At 41.6% G+C, this 20,267-nt stretch overlaps 1 protein-coding gene across 1 annotated transcript; it reads left to right on the top strand.

Annotated features, from left to right (window-relative positions):
- The first annotated feature begins 902 nt into the window (after positions 1–902).
- On the top strand, positions 903–13,934 carry LOC308257906 (interferon-induced protein with tetratricopeptide repeats 5). The gene is made up of 2 exons (XM_080688050.1): positions 903–1,023; positions 10,905–13,934. Exons 1-2 carry the CDS (start codon positions 1,019–1,021, stop codon positions 12,346–12,348), a joined length of 1,449 nt encoding a protein of 482 aa, XP_080544176.1. The 5' UTR covers positions 903–1,018; the 3' UTR covers positions 12,349–13,934.
- The last annotated feature ends 6,333 nt before the right edge of the window (positions 13,935–20,267 follow it).

Below are 20,267 nucleotides of genomic sequence, written 5' to 3'. Positions count from 1 at the left end.
CTATCTTATATATAATGTTTTATTTGTTCTTTATCTTAATCTCATGCACTAGAAAATAACTCCACAAAGGATAGATCCTTTGTATATTTAATTCATTGCTGTTATCAATAGTGCCTGAACAACCTGTGGTTCTTAGCAGTTGTCTGATAAAATTTATTGAATGAATGAATGTTTGAAGTTGAAGGGGACTAAAATTTTAATGTGTGGACATTTAGCCTTTTTTGCTTAGATTGGCAATACCACCCCCATCTTTATTGGGACCTTAGGAAGCACTGTTGGCATGGGCACAGAAGGCAAATACTATACAACTGTGAGTGGGGGGTGTATAAACTTCTCTACAAAGCTATTCAGCAGTACCTACCAACATTTAGAATACATATACATTTTGACCCCAAAATTTATCTAAATTTACTCAATGGAAATAATGGCACAGATGTGCACACATCATTGCAATGTTGTATATTGCTTCAGTTTCAGCTTAGGATGCACAAAGCTGTCAAGAGTATCACTGCCACTCTTACAACAAAAATAACACTGAACTGTCACTTTATTAGTATTAATATTTTTAAAAGGTTAATCTAGTGGCACGGGGACTCAGGGAGACCAAGGTCCAGAGGCCCAGCTGCAAATTTAACTCCAAACAACTCAGCTCCGCAAAGGAACCCCCCTTCCCGCCCCCGCGGTCCCTAAGTCCGCGGGAGGGGGGGTTGCGGGAGTAGGGGGCCCCCAGTCATCCCTTCCAGAAGTTTGAGTTTCCTAGAGCTGGACTCCGCCTAGTCAGGGATCAGATTCCCTTTCCAGTTTTCTTTTCCCGCTCAGGCCCTGCCTTTAACAAAGACAAACGCCCAGGCTCCGACCAAACTCTGCGGACGCCTTGCGGGAAGCGCGCGCCCGCCGTTTCGCGCCCACGCGCACAGGCACGCGCACGCCCGTCGCTCAGCAGCGCAGCATCCCGGTCCTGCGGAGAAAGCCCGAGGGCACTGCCGCCTGCCTGGACGCCCCGCGGAGCCCAGCCACCATGAGGTAAGGGCTTCTCCGGCTTGTCCACCCACGCTCTGCCTAGGTCTTTGTTTCCATTCCATTCCGTGTCCACCAGCGCAGCGCTGCGGCCCGGGAAGAGGCCAAGCCCCCTCCCCCCTCTCCGGGCCAAGCAGCCAGGCGTCTGACTGAGGACGCTCCCCGGGAACCTGGTCCAGGTCCCGGGCGTCTGGAATCCGGCCTATCGGGGAGGGTGCCCGAACGGACTCCTCTCCGGAGTCCCGGTCCTCCCAGGCGGCCGCGGTCTGGCCGTGTCCAGGCGACGCGCCCCGGAGGCTTGTGCACTCCCTGCGGCTCTTCTCGGCGGAGCCGGCGGTGCCCGTGCTGGGGACCCAGGGCCCTTCGGCGGGGCCTCTACGTGGCGCGGGTCTCCGTAGGCCCGTCGCCGCCCTCCCCTTCCCAAGGCTGCAGCTGCCATGCCCTCATCTTGGCAGACGCAGTGTGGCCGCAGCCGCGGGCGGCGCATTTGTCGCCTCCTGCCATGTTGCCTTTTTGGTTTCGGGGTCCGAGGGCTTCCCTGCCTGTGAGCTGCCTTTGCACCGCGGACAGATTTGTATTGTTCCACCCAATCCGCTATTTTAGGAGGATTTCTTTATCCTTGACGGATGGATGGGGACGGCGCCTTACCCTTGCCCCTTTTGGTATCCCCAGGCCTAGCACCCTGCCCTGTGCGTGGTTAGTGAACCAGTCGCGTTTATAAAGCCGAGGAAGGAAAGGTTAAGACCCTGGACGCCTGAAGCAGATAACCCTTTGTTCTACTAGTTGGGTGACCCAAAGCAAAGTTGTTTAAGCTCTGTGAGCCTGTTTCTTACCTGTCGAAAATGAATGGCATCCATCTCATAAGACTCTTACTAGAAGTAAAATAATAGTAAGTCCCTAACTTCTAACATTTGTAAGGAGGGAGGGAGGTACCTGGAAGGGCCCGAAGAAACAAGGAGGAAAAGGGTGTGCCCTGGACATGTATATGTAGGGTGGGGTGGAAGAGGGGTGGACTCCATTGGGTAAGTGAGATGGGCTCCCAAGGACAGTGAAAGACTGATTCTAACTGGGAAAAAAAAATGCTGAAACATAAATGTTGCCTCTTCAGGCACAATAGCCTCTCTCTGCCAGCCTTCCAGAGACAAAGTTAAAATATTAAGTTGACAAAGTTTAAAAAGTAAAACTTCTCATGGCGGGCCTGATGGGCCAGCTTCAGTGGCTGGCTGAATGCCCCTTTCAGATCTCACATCCACATTCATAAGCCCAGGCAGCCCTCCGCATTGTCTGGGGCTGCGGAGGTAGAAACCCTCAGAAGAGAGGCCAATGTTCATGTTACTCTGTGGGTGGGCAGGGAACTGATAGGCTCATATTGCGGTGAATCTGGGCAGGCTGGTAAGGCCCTGGCAAAACTTACCTATGATTTTGGTGCAGTTATACCAGAGAAGGGAACAAGTACTATGGGGGAATCATACCAGGTTTCCCAGTGAGGACTATCAGAAACAGTTCGAAACCTATTTTCAAAATCCAAACATAGAGCCAGACAGAGAACATGCGAAGATATAAAGACAAATGGAGAGGGAAGACTGAACTGGGAAAAGTTTGGAGCCATTAGCAGAAGGGAAGAACTAGAAGGGATTCCTTCATCTGAAATTCAGGGTTTTTTTATGCTAAGCCTACACCTCTGGACTTGCCAGAAGCTGCCAGTATGTAAGTTCATTCACTTACCAAATATTTATTTATTGAACTTCTATTATAACTGGAATAATAGATGCTAGGTACACAGAAATTAAAAAAAATTAAAATTAGAACAAGGTCTCCATTATCATGGGGCTTACATTTAACTAAGGGAAATAGACAAATAGTATATAAATGAGTAACCAACATAATTCAGAAAGTGGTAAGAGTGATAAGGAAAATAAAGCAGTGTAATGGGCAAAGGAAAGGATCTAGAACGGAGGAGGCTATTTTAGATAGCTCTGCCTCAGGCAGCCTCTTAAATAGTGAATATTTGAGCTGAGTTACAGGAGATAGTTACTCAAAGATTTAGGACCAGAGCATTCCAAATAGAGTAAAAACAACAGGTGTAAAAGTTCTTGAAGTTCTATGTCACTACAGAAAGAAGGTCACTGTGAATGAGGAGGGAGAGTAGTAGGAGAGAAGGTTGGATGGATAAACACAGCCAACTCCTTTAGGGACTTGTAGGATATGGCTGGATGAGTATCTAAGGGTGTTGGAAGTCATTTGGAGATTTTAAGACTGACATAATCTCGTTTATATTTTTCAAAAGTTTACTAGTTACTATATGGGGACCAAGAATAAAAGCAGGGAGACCAAATTTTTGTCCCAGTTCAAAGGAAAGGTAATTGTGGTTTATACTAGATAATAGCAGTGGGAATGGAGAAAAGTAGGTGGATTTGAAATGTATCTGGGTGGTAGAATTAACAGGACTTCCTATTGGATTTGGATGAAGGTTGAGAGAAGAGGAACCAAACATTATTCCTCAGTTTTGACCTGTGGAACTAAGAGGTGCCAAACAAGGTGGGGAAGACGGGAGAACAGACTCAGGGACCCAAATTTCTGCATTGGATATGTTTATTTGAACTAAAAATGAGGTAAGTCTGGAATTCAGAGGAGAGATCAGAGATAGAGGAAATACTTTGGAAGGGCATCAGCTATACAACAGCAAGTCTTTAATTAGATTGTGCGGAAAAGTATTTTTTTTTAAAATATATTTCTTTATTGATTTCAGAGAGGAAGGGAGAGGGAGAGAGAGATGGAAACATCAATGATGAAAATCATCGATCGGCTGCCTCCTGCACCCCCCACACTGGGGATCGAGCCCACAACCTGGACATGTGTCCTTGGCTGGAATCGAACCTGGGACCCCAGTCCTCAGGTCGACGCTCTTATCCACTGAGCCAAACTGGCTAGGGCCAGAAAAATATTTTAATCCACTTACCTTAACACATTAAGCGCCCAGTGACTGACACTATACTTTACGTCCGAAGACAAAACAGGCTGGGTGCTTAACATGTTAATAATGATAATTATATCTTTGTTAACTACCATCTTTCCCCGAAAATAAGACAGTGTCTTATATTAATTTTTGCCCCCAAAGACACGCTAGGTCTTATTTTCAGGGTATGTCTTATTTTTCCATGAAGAAGAATACGGTACACATTTATTGTTAAATGAAAATAAAGGAAATTTATTACCTGTATACGGTACGGTAGTACGGTAGTTGTCAACACAAACTAGACAAACTGTGAATCCTACAGTATCAAGAATTTACTCATTTATTCAATGACAATCATGTCATCATCTTCTGGAACATCATCATAACAATCCAATTCCTGAATTTCCTGGTGAATTTCTTGTGACTCCATTTCTTTCAGAATCAGTGGACCAAATCTCCCATGTTTAGCAATAGCACTGTCTTTAAATGAGTACTTCTTGTCAAGGTAGCCTGCTTGCAGTGCATTTGCAATGCAACTGTCAGTGATTTTCTCCCATGAATTCTTCACCCAAGTCACAACTTCTTGCAGTTTAGGTTTCACAAAGTTTCCATGCTTATTTCTCTCCATTCTATTTTCAATGTAGTCATTAATTTCCATGCGTAAATTGTCTTTGAATGGCTTGTTTATTGCAATATCAAGAGTCTGGAGATAGGCCGTCATTCCTGCGGGAATCATTATCTGATCTATTTTTCTTTCATGAAGAAATGTCTTCATGTCTTTAGCGCGGTGAGTGCTGGCTGCATCCCAGACTAGCAGACCTCTTTGGCTCCCTCGCATAACAAGCGGCAGCATTAAATCGACCCACTTCCTTATAACTGCTTGTGTGGCCCAGGCTTTTTCAGTTTCAAGAATAAAAATGCCCAAAACACGTTCAATCTTTTCCTTCTTGCCCTTAGAAATGATTAAAGGTGGGATTTTAGTGCCATCCAGACGAATTGCCAAAATACAGGAAACACGTGCACTTTCATAAGCAGTGGAGGGAATGTACGCTAAGGAGGCACCCTGCTATTCAATTGTTGTTTGAGATGATTGGCCCATAAACACTGCAGTTTCATCCATAGCAATCATGTTGGGAAGATTGTATTTAGAGAAGTCAGCATCATCAATAAAGGACTTGAATGCAAGTGCTCGCTTAATAACTTGAGTATCTTCCAACATAAACAATGTTGTAGATCTTCTTAAAGACAGTTCACTTCGCTGAAGGAAATTATCCAGCCAGTGTTGTGATGCTTTGAAGTCTTTGGGGGCTATGTCAAACTGTGGTGCCATTGCAAGGGCAAATTCTTGAATCTGAGCCCTATTCACAACCAAAGCCTTTGCTCTCCTGTCAACAACCCATTCACAGATCAGGTCTTCCAGCTCGGAAAATAATGGTTGCCGACCTGATCCACACTTGCGCTTTTTAGCATTTCCCTTGTCCACTTGTTCAATGAGGTTACCATACTCTGCTCGCCATTTTCGGACCAATCGGATACTCAACATCTTCTCTTTGCAGAAAGCAGTAAGATTTTGGCCCCAAGAGTCTTCCACGATTCCTTTCTTGTACTCCACGGAGTAGCTTTTCCTTTTTGCGCTCATTTCTAGGGGTAAAAAAAAAAGGAATTGGGGTATCAAGGTGGGGGGAGGGGGATCACTCAAAATGACATGGGGGATCAGAGGGGGGAATCAAAATGGCACAGGAGAATCAGAGGGGGGATCACCATTTTAGTAACCCCTTTTGATCCTCCTGTGTCATTTTGATTGTCCCCTCTGATCCTCCTGTGTGATCCCCCTCCCCCCACCCCTGTGCCACTGAACACCTTCACCAGACATCCCCCCTACCCCTTTATCAGACATTTACCCCCTGGGGCCTGCCTGGGGACTGTCACTGGGCTTGCTGGGGCCTGGATCTGGGCTGGAGCAGGGTCTGCCACTGACTGAGAACCTTCAGTCATCATGAAGGCGGCCGCGAGCATCAGGTAGTGTCACCAGAGACAGACCAGCACTCACCACCTTCGCCGCGTCCTGTCCGCTCTAATCCTCCTGTTCTTCTACATGCATCTGCGAAAGTCTCCTCCTCTCTCCCGCCCCAAGCTCACCGCTCACTCCGACCTCCGCTCCGCCTCCACACAGCAGTGACGTCAGGACTCCGCGTAACGTCACTGGTTGCTAGACGCCAGTCGGGGCGGCCCTAGCGACCAGTTTACGGTAAATTAATTTTCATTCTGAGACAGAGCCTGGGGCCTTATTTTCGGGGGATGCCTTATATTCCACTCAGAAGGAAACCTGTAAGTGGGTCTTATTTTCGGAGGATGTCTTATTTTCGGGAAAACAGGTAAGATTCTTGTACTTCCTTCAGATCACCTTTAACACATTTTTGCCCAGCTCTCTTGTTGTTTGAGAGAATCACTAATTGTCTTTAAATAAATGTATATCTCTGCCACTCCCTATCTGAAGCACTCCGTGAAGCACATCCTGGTGAGAAGTAGCCCATCTCAAAACAATTCCAACAAAGTAGAATGTTTTGACCTTTAGGGCTCATATATGAAATTGTTGTTTTCTTAACCTGAGACCTTTCTCTGTTCTGTTTTTTCCAATGGTCAGTCACACAAACCTCTTACCTGCTCTTTAAGCTACTCTGAAATCCCTTCTTGTTTTCTCTTTAGGCACTCCTTCAACGAAGTGAATTTTATATACATTAGATATATCCTATGTTTTAAAGAAAACTAGTCTATGAAAAGCAACCCTCCAATTTGTAAGTGGTATAATGTTATGGTTGAAAGGCATAGCTTTTGAATCAGACAGAACCAGATTGGGATCTTGGCTCAGGCACTTTATAGCTGTGTAACTTGAGACATGTAATTTAAACTCTGCCAGTACTCATCATAAAATTGTGAAAATATTATTGATTTTAATACGTTTTTATTGGTTTTTAGATAGAAAGGAAGTGAGAAGGATAGAGAAATAGAAACATCATCAGTTGGCTATCTCCTGCATGCCCCCCCCTATTGGGGATCAAGCCTGCAACCCAGGCATGTGCCATAACTGGGAATCAAACCAGCAACCTCTTCGTTTATGAGTCGATGCTCAACCATTGAGCCACACCAGCCGGGCAAGAGGTTTTTATAAAAATTAGTGTAATTTATATAAAATGCTTGGCACACTGCCTGGCATGTAGTAAACCTTCAGTGAATTGTAGTTTTAGTTATTTGTTTTTTGAGTAATCATGATTCTAGATAGTATATTCTAAATAGTATATATTTATACTGTTGAATTGAATGTGCAATAAACCTGGTGATATGCATAAAGTTTGTTTTTCAAATATATCCTTGTTTGTCGTTTAATTTAGCTCTTCACCTTGAATAAAATAGCAGAAATTTAAAGTTAAATGAGAGCTCTAACCTGTTAGGCTTGAGGCCTTTTTACCCATTAAGCCCCAAGGTCCACTGTTTCTTAACTATCCCATACCGTAGCCACCAGTCCTATGTGACAACTTAAATAAAGTAAGTAAAACAAAAATCCAGTTTCTTCATTGTACAAGCTGCATTTCAAATGACCAGTGGCCATGTGTGGCTCATGTTTACCATATTGTAGAGCACAGATAAGAATATTTTCATCATGGCAAGAAGTTCTATTGGAAAACTCTAGTTTAGACCTGTAACCACTGAAATGTGGGACCTGTATATACGGTATGTGTATATTGATATATACAAACAGAGAGACTAAATGTGAAAAATTATAAAAATGGAAATTAATAAGCTAATTTAAATGTCTACTAGATAGATTAAGTCAATTTTAATATTTACATTTAGTATTTATAAAAATTGGAAAACATTTCATGGAGTAGTATATTAGATTATGTGCCCAGACCGGAATCATCCCCACAACCTTTTGGGGATGATACTCTAACCAACTGTGCCACCCATTAAGGATTGGTTTTATTTTTTTTAATCACTGCTACTAATTGTGCAATTAATCCAGTTCTCTAATTTTTCTGTCACTTTTGGCTACTAGGATGGCCCCTTTCCAATTCCTAAAGACTCAGTCCAATTCATTTAAATCTCATATTTGACTCAAAACACTCTTTCCTCCTTTCCAACCCCAGCAAATATCGCTCTAAGTGCCACGAAGAACAGGAAAATGTGATAGACTAGACTTTAGGATGGACTAGCAAGGTGGGGGTGCAGCTTTTCTCTAAGGTAGTCAGATTCCTCTCTTCAGAGAGCTGAGATTTGAGCCAAAGAACAGAATTACGAGAATAAGTAAGCCCTGAAACTCTCTTAGGAAGAATAAGGGAATCAAAAGAAGATACAAATGCCCTGAGATAGTACATATTTGGCATAAGAAATAATAAACATAAAGATTTTTTGAAGGCCAGTATGGCTGGAGTGCAGCGTGTGAAAGGAAAGTGGTGCAAAACGAGGCTAGAGAAGGAGACATGGGCTGGAGATGAAGGGCATAGCAACCATGGTTAGGAGTTTGGGGCTGGAGGTAAAGATTTGAGCATTAATAAAAAATAGCTTCACTTCTGCTTTGTGGTCCATCTTTCTTGCAATTCAAGTGACGTCTTCACTTGAGTATCTAATAGACATCTTCAAATTAACATTTCCAAAGTCCTCTTGATTTATTCATTCAGCTCCTAAAGTCAAAAGCATAGCAATCATCCGTGTTTCCCTCATCACCTCATGGTCCTCCCCACACCCAGTTCATCAGGAAGACCTATCAGTTCTGCCTCCAAAATCTAATATGCAGAACTCACTAAACCCGTGGTCGGCAAACTGCGGCTCATGAGCCACATGTGGCTCTTTGGCCCCTTGAGTGTGGCTCTTCCACAAAATACCATGGCCTGGGCGAGTCTATTTTGAAGAAGTGGCGTTAGAAGAAGTTTAAGTTTAAAAAATTTGGCTCTCAAAAGAAATTTCAATTGTTGTACTGTTGATACTTGGTTCTGTTGACTAATGAGTTTGCTGACCACTGCACTAAACCACTACTACAACCTGAGTGTACGCTTGCATAATCTCCTTGGATTACATCAACAGCTGCCTTCGTGTCTCTTTTAGGGAGATTTGCTCTGGCCATGCTACCCATTTCCTGCCAGTCACCCATGTCTTCTGCTTTATTTTTCTCCTTAGCACTATTATCATCTCACATACTCTATATTTTCATTTTTTTTTTTTTGGTCTTTTTATGGCACATCCCATCCCCTGTTAGAATGTAAGCTACATGAAGTCAGAATTATTTTTTTCTGTTTTGTTCACTGCTGTATCCCCAACATGAGCAGTGTCAGGCATATAGTAGGCTCTCGATAACTATTTGTTGAGTAAATAGCTGTTGCACTAGTTTCCCAACTTTTTCTCTTGACCCTCTATCGTCCATTCTCCTCAGAGCATCCAGAACTTTTTAAAGCTTGGATCAAACATTTTCCTTTCCCTACTTAATTTTTCTCCAATGGTTTCCCATTGCAGTTAGAGTACAATTTAAGTCAGCTGTCCCTGCCTACTACTTCTCATCTACTATCCTTTTTGTTTATGCTTCAGCCACACTTCCTTCTGTCCCCTGAACACTGCCAAATTTATTCCCACATCAAGGCCTTTGTGCTTGCTGGTACCTCAGCCCAAACCAAGGTTTCTGACATTTTGGACTAGATCATTCTTGGTTGTTGGGGCCGACCATTCCTTCTGTGGTGACAAACAAAATTGTCTCCACAGATGACCAAAGGTCCCCTGGGAGTTAAAATCACCCTGGTTGAGAAGCACTGGCTTAGACCATTCTGCCCTCAGATCTTTTATGACAGCCTCCTTTTCATTGTTGAGATCATACTTCAATTGCTCCTTTTTACAAGGGCTATTCCTTAACAATCATAACTAAAGTATCCCCCCGCCAGCAGCAGCACTTAATGCCATTACTCTGATTTTTTTCTTCTTAACACTGATTACTGTCTGGAATTATGTTGTCCACTGATTTGTATGCATGCTTATTTTCTGTCAACACCTTTTGTTCCTTTTCCAGAATGGAGTTACCGTGAAGAAAGGGCCTTTTTCTAGCTTGTTCACTGCTATATCCACCACAACTAGAATACTGCCTCACACATATGATGTGATCAATAAATGTTCATTGATGGAGAACTACTATAGTTTCCCATAAACATTTATACAAATACATATTTACACTGTGCATACAAGGGGGGTCCTGTGTGCAGCAGAAAAGGAAATATACACTCAGACACACTGTACACTGTTCATTCCATAGAGCATTTCCCTCTTTGAGAGAAACCCTAAGTAATCTTTTTTTACATTTCTTTTTATGTCTCTGAAACGTAAGCTTTTCCCCATCTTTTGTATGCCTGTTTCGGTCTGTTTCTGTGCCTTTTTTCTCTGTAAGCTTTCCTTCCTCCCTCCGTCCACACCTTCATTTCTTCCTTTCTCTGCAAAAATGATATATTTGTGTGGTTTCTCTGTCTCCTTCAATGTATTTCTTATTTCTCACCCACTTTTTTTTCTCTTCCTTCATTAATAATACAGAGATGAAATTTTTATATTAAGTATTGACTGTATATGTATATTCTTAATTTTCAAGGCTAGTAAATAAAACATTTAAATTCTCCTCTCTAAAAATAGGTGGTTCTTGTGGAACAGTGACTGCCAAAAGGAAATAGATACCCTGTAACATAGAAAACACTATCATCTCCAGAATTTTGCAATAAATAGAATTTAATGAAATATTTCTGGGACATAACTGTGCACATAGGAATCTAGTATAAAGTTATAGTAGCCTATGATTTAACTATAAGATCCAATAAAAGATAAAAATTGTTATTAAGAAAAGAACAGTACTATGGTTTAAAAATTGTTTCTTTTGTTCAGAAATTAAAAAGAATTTTGTCTTTGACAGTGAGCTTCCTAAGGACTCCTTGAAGACCATTCTGTTGGAGTTAGAATGTCACTTTACCTGGAATTTACTTAAGGAGGACATTGATCTGTTTGATGTGGAAGATACAATTGGGCAACAGCTTGAATTTCTTACGACAAAATCCAGACTCACTCTTTATAACTTACTGGCCTATGTGAAACACCTAAAAGGCCAAAATAAGGATGCCCTAGAGTGCTTGGAACAAGCAGAACAAATAATCCAGCGGGAACACTCAGACCAAGAAGAAGTACGAAGTCTGGTCACTTGGGGAAATTATGCTTGGGTGTATTATCACATGGGCCAGCTTAAAGAAGCTCAGAAGTATACAGACAAGGTAGGGAACGTCTGCAAGAAAATGTCCAGTCCTTTTAACTACAAATTGGAGTGTCCTGAGATTGACTGTGAGAAAGGGTGGGCACTTCTGAAATTTGGGGGAAAGTATTACCAAAAGGCTAAAGCAGCTTTTGAGAAGGCTCTGGAAGCGGAACCAGACAATCCAGAATTTAACATTGGTTATGCCATTACAGTGTATCGGCTGGATGATTCTGACAGAGAAGGGTCTGTAAAAAGTTTCTCTCTGGGCCCTCTGAGGAAGGCTGTAACCCTGAACCCAGATAACACCTACATTAAGGTTTTCCTGGCACTGAAGCTTCAAGATGTACATGCAGAAGCTGAAGGGGAAAAGTATATTGAAGAAATCCTGGACCAGATATCATCTGAACCTTATGTCCTTCGTTATGCGGCCAAATTCTACAGGAGAAAAAATTCCTGGGACAAAGCTCTTGAACTTTTGAAAAAGGCTTTGGAGGTGACACCAACTTCTTCCTTCCTGCATCACCAAATGGGACTTTGTTATAGGGCACAGATGATCCAAATCAAGAAAGCCACGCGCAACAGACCTAAAGGCAAAGATAAACTGAAAGTTGATGGGCTGATTACATCTGCTATATTTCATTTCAAGGCAGCTGTGGAACGAGACTCTATGTTTGCATTTGCCTACACAGACCTGGCCAACATGTATGCTGAGGGAGGCCAGTATAGCAATGCTGAAGACATTTTCCAGAAAGCCCTTCGTCTGGAGAACATAACTGATGATCACAAACATCAGATCCACTACCACTATGGCCGCTTTCAAGAATTTCACCGTAAATCAGAAAATACTGCCATCCACCATTACTTGGAAGCCTTAAAGGTCAAAGACCGGTCATCCCTGCGTACCAAACTGACAAGTGCTCTGAAGAAATTGGCTACCAAGAGACTTGGTCACAATGCGTCAGATGTGCAGAGTTTAAGTGCCCTAGGGTTTGTTTACAAGCTGGAGGGAGAAAAAAGGCAAGCTGCTGAGTATTATGAGAGGGCCCAAAAGATAGATCCAGAAAATGTAGAATTCCTTACTGCTCTCTGTGAGCTTCGACTTTCCACTTAACTACATATTCTAGGAAATCGATTTTAAAGCTCTTCTCTTTATTTGGGGTTCTTATACTTTTGTTTTATTGTTTTAATCCATTCATTACAGAGTCAGTTTTTATTGAGTCATTATTGTGTACCAGGCATCATGTTAAGTACTTTATATACATTATGATGAATCACTTGTTTTCTACTTTTGAAAATTAAAATACTATAATTCACTAAGAAACAGCAACGTTCCAGCTGTTTTAACTTAAAAATGACATGGCCATTATGACTTTATACCCTTTATGTCTGCTGTTTATAATGATATTCTGATTAAGTTTTGTCAAATTTCCATATTACTCACTTATGCAGTGTGTATAATCCTACATAAATCTTTGACACCAAGGTCAGGAACACTGTTTCAGGAGTGCAAAATTTTAAGTTCTTAATTATGTAGCTTACACAAGGTAGAACCTTCCAGTTACAGATGTCCTGACTTCAATGAGGATATTTAACCATCAACCTAAAGAATCCTCTTGGTTGAAAGAAAAAGTTCATAATAAAAAATTTGTCATTTCTGATGACTCAATAAAAAAAAAAACTAGAACATGAGAAACAAGTATTATCTCCTAGTATGTTCATTATGTAGCTAGAAACAGTTATGAGAAAATAATGGATAATGGAATATCATTAGTCTCAAGTTTCTCTGGTTCTTTAACTAGAAGAATATGCCTAAACTGAATCTAGATTAAATTAAATTTATTTTTTCCAATTAGAATTGCAGTATTTTTAGGTTACAATCATTGAAATAGAAAGCAGACTGAGAAATTGGAAATAATGATAAGCAAATTCCTAAAGTAGAAGTCCCTAACCTATATCCCTAGATTACTAAAATTTCAATGATTCAGTTTTGGGTCTGGACTGGGCAGAATTCTCATACCCCCAATTTCTGGCTTTCAGTTATTGTTTTAGAATTTCAACTTCTGTGAAGCTATTTCTTTTATCTGAAATTTTCAGATTGACATGCTTTCCTATAGATCATCCAGTAATAGGTAACCCCAGCTTTTAGTTTTAATATCCACCTTGAAGGGTCACTGTTTAAGGGCTCTTATCTCAAGGGATTTTTAAAAATATCGTTATTGTTGAAAGTATTACTGATATCCTCCTTCCCTCCCCCAATGACTTCCTCCTCCCCCTCCCCCTGCTCCTGCCCCCTCCCTAGGTTGGGATTTTGCTAAAAGTGGCTTCTTTAAGGTATTTCTTTGATTATGTTTACTACCAGTATTAGTGGAAAAGTGTGCCATGTGATTTAATTCTCTATACCGCCAATGTATCTTAAAACTAATGTGTATGTGTATGTGTTTTACTTTTTGTTGCTATTTTTATTTTTTATGGTTTTATTATAAATGTAGTGAATTATCATTGTAAAATTTCAAATAATGCAGAAGTATAAGACTTTAAGAGCACTCCCCTTACCCTACTCCAATCCTACACCCTCAAAGGTAAACTGTTAGAAATTTGATATGTATCCTTCCAGATGTGTTTTTATGCACATTCAAACATACATATATACTGCAGTGTATCTCATGAATTAAATTCTTTTCAATGTTTGTTTTACTCAAATCCCTGTTGTTTTTGTTTATTTCATTCATTTTATTTGTTTATTCAAGAAGGAAGAACAGGTAAGGGAATGATCTTTACTCAAGTATTTTAGAAATTCAGGACTAGAATATTTTATTTTGCAGAAATCATTTACCCTTTATTGGGAATAATGTAATTAAGGTTGTGCTCCCAAGTAGGCACTTGACATGCAATAAAATACAGTTATGGTATCAAAACAAAGATATAACTATAAGCCTCTATATTTAAATATTAGACATTCAGGTCTATGAAATGATCTTAAAACTCACTAGATATTAAAATATTGAAATATATAAGAAGTCATAACATGCTAAGAAAGGATAAAAAGAGTATATGAGAAACAACTATAAATACTGAACTAAAATTAGTATGTTTATAATAACTAAATTTTGTCAATAATTGTACATTTCTTCCTAAAATTTATAACTATTTGGAAATTATTTCATAGACTCTTGGGTTTAAAAAAGACCTCAGAGTTCACTTTTATCAATTAACCATAAAAACTTCAAGTTTTGATGACATGAATTATCTTCCTAAATGATAATTTCATCTTCAGATAGTCCTTATTCTTAGAAATGTATTCCTTCCATTTAACTGAAGAGTATGGCCTGAAGTTTACACATTTTAGTCTGTCTTTAGGGACTTAAGAGATCTAATCTTTTTTTTGTTTGTTTGTTTCGTTTTTTTTTTAGACCAAAAATATGCCCAGGGGAGTGGTTTTAATTGCCCTTCGGGGTGATTTGACCCTTCGGGAAGAGAGAAGTGCCTCTTTCCAAATCTCCAAGTGATCTTGGAAACTATTTTATTGAACAGTAAAGCTATGATATCAGTCTCACAAAAGATGAGAAAAAAACCCTTCAACAAGAGAATCAGCTGGCAGGAAAACTGGCTTCAGAGTAATGGAGCTCGTAAACCTATTTTCTGTCCTCTCTGAGTGCAGAACTAGTCTTAGCAGTTGATCAGATGCTATCTGCCAGAGTTTCAAGGACAATATAAGCAGTCACTGTTCCTTTCTAGATTGAGTCCTTGAAAATTATCTCAGTTCAAGAAGAACTGCATAGATCCACAGAACTTTAGAACCAGGAGGGCCATAAGAAAATGCCTACTCTAGCCAACATTATTCGTAAGAAAATTGGGCCATAGATTGGTGATGTGACTTCAAATTTCACAACTAATTTATTCTTGCTCCTAGTTCAGCATCATTCTTCCCTATTTGACAGTTTCTACCTATCCTATATAATAAAAGGCTATAATGCAAATAGACCAAACAACCAGTTGCTATGATGTGCACTGACTACCAGGGGGCGTGTGCAGAACATGGCAGGTGTTGGCCATGGCAGGATGGTGGAGCAGGTGAGCAGGGGTGCCAAAGCAAGGCGGGGCACCTGTCGCTGTCATCGGGCGAGCCTCTGGTGGTTACTGAAAATTCTTTGCTCCTGTGTGCCATGGTCCCGCCTGGCACTTGCACCTGCTGCCAGCGCCAGCCCCACTCGTACCCGCTGCCAGTGCCGGAGCCGCCATTCACACCCACTGTCAGTGCCAGCCCTGCTCGCACCTGCAGCCGGCACCGGTCCTGATTACTCGGCACCATCAGCAGGTGCGAGCAGTGGCTGCTAGCCCTGATCACCCCTGAGGGCTTTTCCACCTCCCTCTGCTCCTGAGGGGTGATCAGGGCAGCAGCCGCTGCTCGCACCCAATGCTGGCGCCAGTCCCAATTGCTCCGCACTGTCAGAGGGTGCGAGCAGGGCCAGCACCGTCAGCGGGTGGGAGCGGGGCTGCCAGCAGATGGGGGGTGGGGGGCTGCGGCAGGAGGGGCCAGGTGGGGGCGTGGAGGATGGGCCGAGACCCGCCCCTATGCCTACCACAGCCTCGTGGCCCACAGTTCCTTTCAAGGTGCACGAATTCATGCACTGGGCCCCTAGTAATAATATTTGTTATACCAATTAAACTTTAACTGGCAGTTTATCTGGCCATGATGTGATTATAACACAAGCAGGCCTAAGGATGGTTCTTTTATAGAATGTGCTTATTGTTGAGATTAAAGAACATAACAGAAGTATAAAATGTGAAAATGTGGCATGCTCTTTTTATAACTGGTGAATTATAAGAAATGAGACTCCATTGGCCTGGATAGTTAGAATAGTCTCCTTTGAGTAGTTAAAGAAATCAAGGGACTCAATCTAAGGAAAAGGCTTGTCTCAAGAGTTGGATGTTGGAAATCAGAAATTTGGAATGTATTCATGAACCCTACTTTGGAAGGCTGAAGAACCAGCAAACGATTAGAAGCCAGGACACCAGGCCTTTGTCCTTGGGAGGTAGGATGCATCTGCCATACACACACCAGCCAGAATCAGAATCTTTACCCAGTGTGGAGAGTGCTGTAACACGTGTAACAACCAGAAGTAGGCTGGGATCACCTTCCTCAGCATCCCCTGTGTTTGCCTTGAACTTCCAAGTCAGGGATTTCAGAGAGTGCCTCTGAGCCCTGAATTCCATTGAGTATTAATTTAGCCTAAGAGTAGCTTCACTTCTCTTTACATGCTTTCCCTTTTCCATACCACATTAACATTTCAATTGCACCTAAACAAACAAAACATAAAAACAAAACAAAACCCAAAATAAAAATCATAGCTCAGCTGGTATGGCTCAATGGTTGAGTGCTGACCTATGAACCAGGAGGTCACAATTCGATTCCTGGTCAGGGCACATGCCCAGGATGTGGGCTCAACCCCCAGTAGGGGTCATGCAGGAGGCAGCCGATTAACAATTTACTCTCATCACTGATGTTTCTATCTCTCCCTCTCCCTTTCTCTCTGAAATCAATAAAAATATATATTTTTGAAAATCACAGGTAATTTGTGTATAAAAACCTTTTATTAAGATTTCAGGAGAGAAGAGTCTACAACTTAAAACTTAATATTAGATAATTCCTGTTTCTCTTTTGAAAGAGAGAGAATGCTCATAGAAAGAGGGAGGGAGAGGAAAGGGGAAGAAAGGAATGGAGTGAGAAGGAAAGACCCTCAAACATTTCTTGATGTTCCTGCCTCTTTCCATGATTCTAGGCCTTACCTCTTTTCCTATCTCTACTCTTCCTCTGAAATAAAAATCACATCCTCCATTTTCCTTAAATAGAGCAATTCAGTTCTAACTCTTACCCTCATACTCAGCCATGACCCACCTATGCATAACCAAATTCACCAAATTACTTAGTTCAACAAAAGGGTCCTTCATTTTAACATGATATACTCTCCTTTAAACGAAATGGTTATAAATAAATAGCATCCCCTCACAATTTCACAGGAAATACACATATTAAAGTAAATTCAGCCCTAGCTGGTTTGGCTCAATGGATAGAGCGTTGCCCTGCAGACTGAAGGGTCCCAAGTTTGATTCCAGTCAAGGACACATACCCGGGTTGCGGGCTCGATCCCCTGTAGAATGCGTGCATGAGGCAGCCAATCAATGATTCTCTCTTATTATTGATGTTTCTATCATTCTCTCCCTCTCCCTTCCTCTCTGAAATCAATAAAAAATATATTTAAAAAAATAATAAAGTAAATTCAATCACTAAATCTGTCATAATTTGTGTAAAGTATAATAAGAATGATGTGTTATGCTTCCAAATTGACACAGAATACACTTCCCTATATCATTTTGTTTCAACATTTCTCAAAATTTGAATTCTGATATGTGTTTGAGTTGTGTTACACTTTTTTATATATATATTTTATTGATTTTTTACAGAGAGGAAGGGAGCAGGATAGATATTTAGAAACATCAATGAGAGAGAAACATCGATCAGCTGCCTCCTGCACACTCCCTTACTGGGTATGTGCCCGCAACCAAGGTACATGCCCTTGACCGGAATCGAACCTGGGACCCTTGAGTCTGCAGGCCGACGCTCTATCCACTGAGCCAAACCAGTTAGGGCCTTTGTGTTACACTTTAACTTAATCCTTTATCAACTCATATCAAATCAACTAACACATCAGTTGGGGACCAAGAATGTACTCCAAGATGGCAATATGGGTTCCTAAGAAAGGCAGAGGTCTAAAAAATTTTACCAATGGTTATTCATAGACAAGTCAATCAAAATCATCATCATACTAACTTTGATATTCCACGTAGAGAAGTAACCTGGGCAACCAAAGTACTGGAAAACACCACACAGCGTCTTTATCCCTATATTTGTACTTGCAAGAGGAAGAAGGTAAAGGTGGGATGGGTAACGAGCAGGAATGGGGACAAGAAGAGTAGGAAACAACAAACTTTAATGCTTCTTCTATGGCTGACCTTGTCCCGTTGGAGGCATCACCAACTTCTGGGAGGTGGTCTCACTAATTCCAGCAGATGGCAGTGCCACATAACATGTCAATAAAGAAAAGGAAAGAAAAGGCTTTCCTGAAGTGCTAGACCCTTTAAGAAAAGAAAACTTGCTCAACATCATCAATCATCAGAGAAATGCAAATCAAAACCACAATGAGATATCACCTCACACCTGTCAGAATGGCTATTATTAAAAAGTCAGTGAGGGTTGGTGAGGATGGGGAGAAAAGGGAACCCTTGTGCACTGTTGGTGGGATTGCAAACTGGTGCAGCCCCTATGGAAAACAGTAGGGAGATTCCTAAAGAAGCTAAAAATAGATAGACCATATGACCCAGCAATTCCACTTCTGAGTATTTATCCAAAGGGGGAAAAAACTAATTTGAAAGGACATATGCATCCCTATGTACATTCCAATATTGTTCACAATAGCCAAGATATGAGAGCAACCTAGGAGTTCATTGATAGATGAATGGATAAAGATGTGGTATATATACAATGGAATATTATACAGCAATAAAAATTGAAATGTTGCCATTGGCAACAACATGGATGGGGCTAGATGGTATTATGCTAAGTGAGAAAAACCAGGCAGAGAAAGACAAATGCCATGTGGTTTCTTTCATTTATATGTGGAATCTAAAAAACAAAACAAACAAAAAGACACAGAACAGAGACCAAAGGAATGGTTACCAGAGGGAGGGAGTGGTAGGATAGGTGAAAAGGGGAAGGGGAATATAGTCAATAATATTGTGATAAGTATACATGGTGACACATAATTACTAGAATTAGTGGGCTGATGACATTGTAAGTTATAAAAGTGTTGAATCACTATATTGTACACCTGAAATTAATAAAACCAATGTAAGATTGGATACCAACTACTAGTATACTTAAATAAAAAATAAAAAACAAACACACCAAAAAAGAGAGAACTTACAAATTATCCCTTTTTAGAGTTGAGAGATGAATAATCCTATATAATAAAATCCTAATATGCAAACCAACTGATGGAGGAATGACTGGTCTCTATGATGCGCACTGACCACCAGGGGACAGATGCTCAATGCAGGAGCTGCCCCCTGGTGGTCAGTGCACTTCCACAGGGGGGGTGCCACTGAGCCAGAAGCCGGGTTCATAGCTGGTGAGCACAGCAGCGGTGGCCCAGGGGGATCGGGCCTAAGCCGGCAGTCAGACATCCCCCGAGGAGTCCTGGACTGTGAGAGAGCACAGCCGGGCTGAGGGACCAACTCCTCCTCTCCCCCAGCGCATGAATTTTGTGCACCAGGCCTCTAGTGAAGTGTTAACACCATGCCCTGAAATTTTGTTTTCTATTTAGAGAAGCCAAGTGCAACCCCCAAATCCCAGCAATCCCAAAAGTCCCAGATATCCTTATGGGTCCCCTCACCAGAACACTTATTAGTGCAGCCGTGGGCAAACTACGGCCTGCGGGCCGGATCCGGCCCGTTCGGCTGTTCTATCCGGCCCACGGAGCCGAAAGAGCGGAGGGTTCTTTCTCTTGCTCTCCCCTCCGCTCCTTTACTTTGAATTTATATTAGTTCACACAAACACTCCATCCATGCTCTTGTTCCGGCTCTCCAGTCCAGTTTAAGAACCCATTGTGGCCCTCGAGTTAAAAAGTTTGCCCACCCCTGTATTAGTGTCAACTTGTGTGTGGTTCTGCATTGACCTTAGAAAGCCACATAAAGCAGCTGCCCAACATCCATTCCCTTATTCCCAGCTTCTTCCCCTAAAAAGAGTAGAGGCTGATTTCAATCCCATACCTGGCATGGGTTCCTCAGAACCTCCTCAAATTTCTCCAGCACGTGATGGATTCTTCCTCTCCTAAACGCCAGAGTATGCAGTATTCTTAGCCTCAGTATTTAATAACTCTAGGTGTTGCTCTCACCCATGTTACTTTCAATTTACCAATTAGGCAGTGAACTTGAAACCATGGTGGGTCGCTATGTGTATTTTGAATTCCCTAC

The sequence above is a fragment of the Plecotus auritus genome (genome assembly GCF_963455305.1).
Source record: "Plecotus auritus genome assembly, chromosome: 9".
NCBI classification, from domain to species: Eukaryota; Metazoa; Chordata; class Mammalia; order Chiroptera; family Vespertilionidae; genus Plecotus; species Plecotus auritus.
The sequence above is the reverse complement of the archived record's forward strand: the minus strand, read 5'-3'. Positions and strand labels throughout refer to the sequence as shown.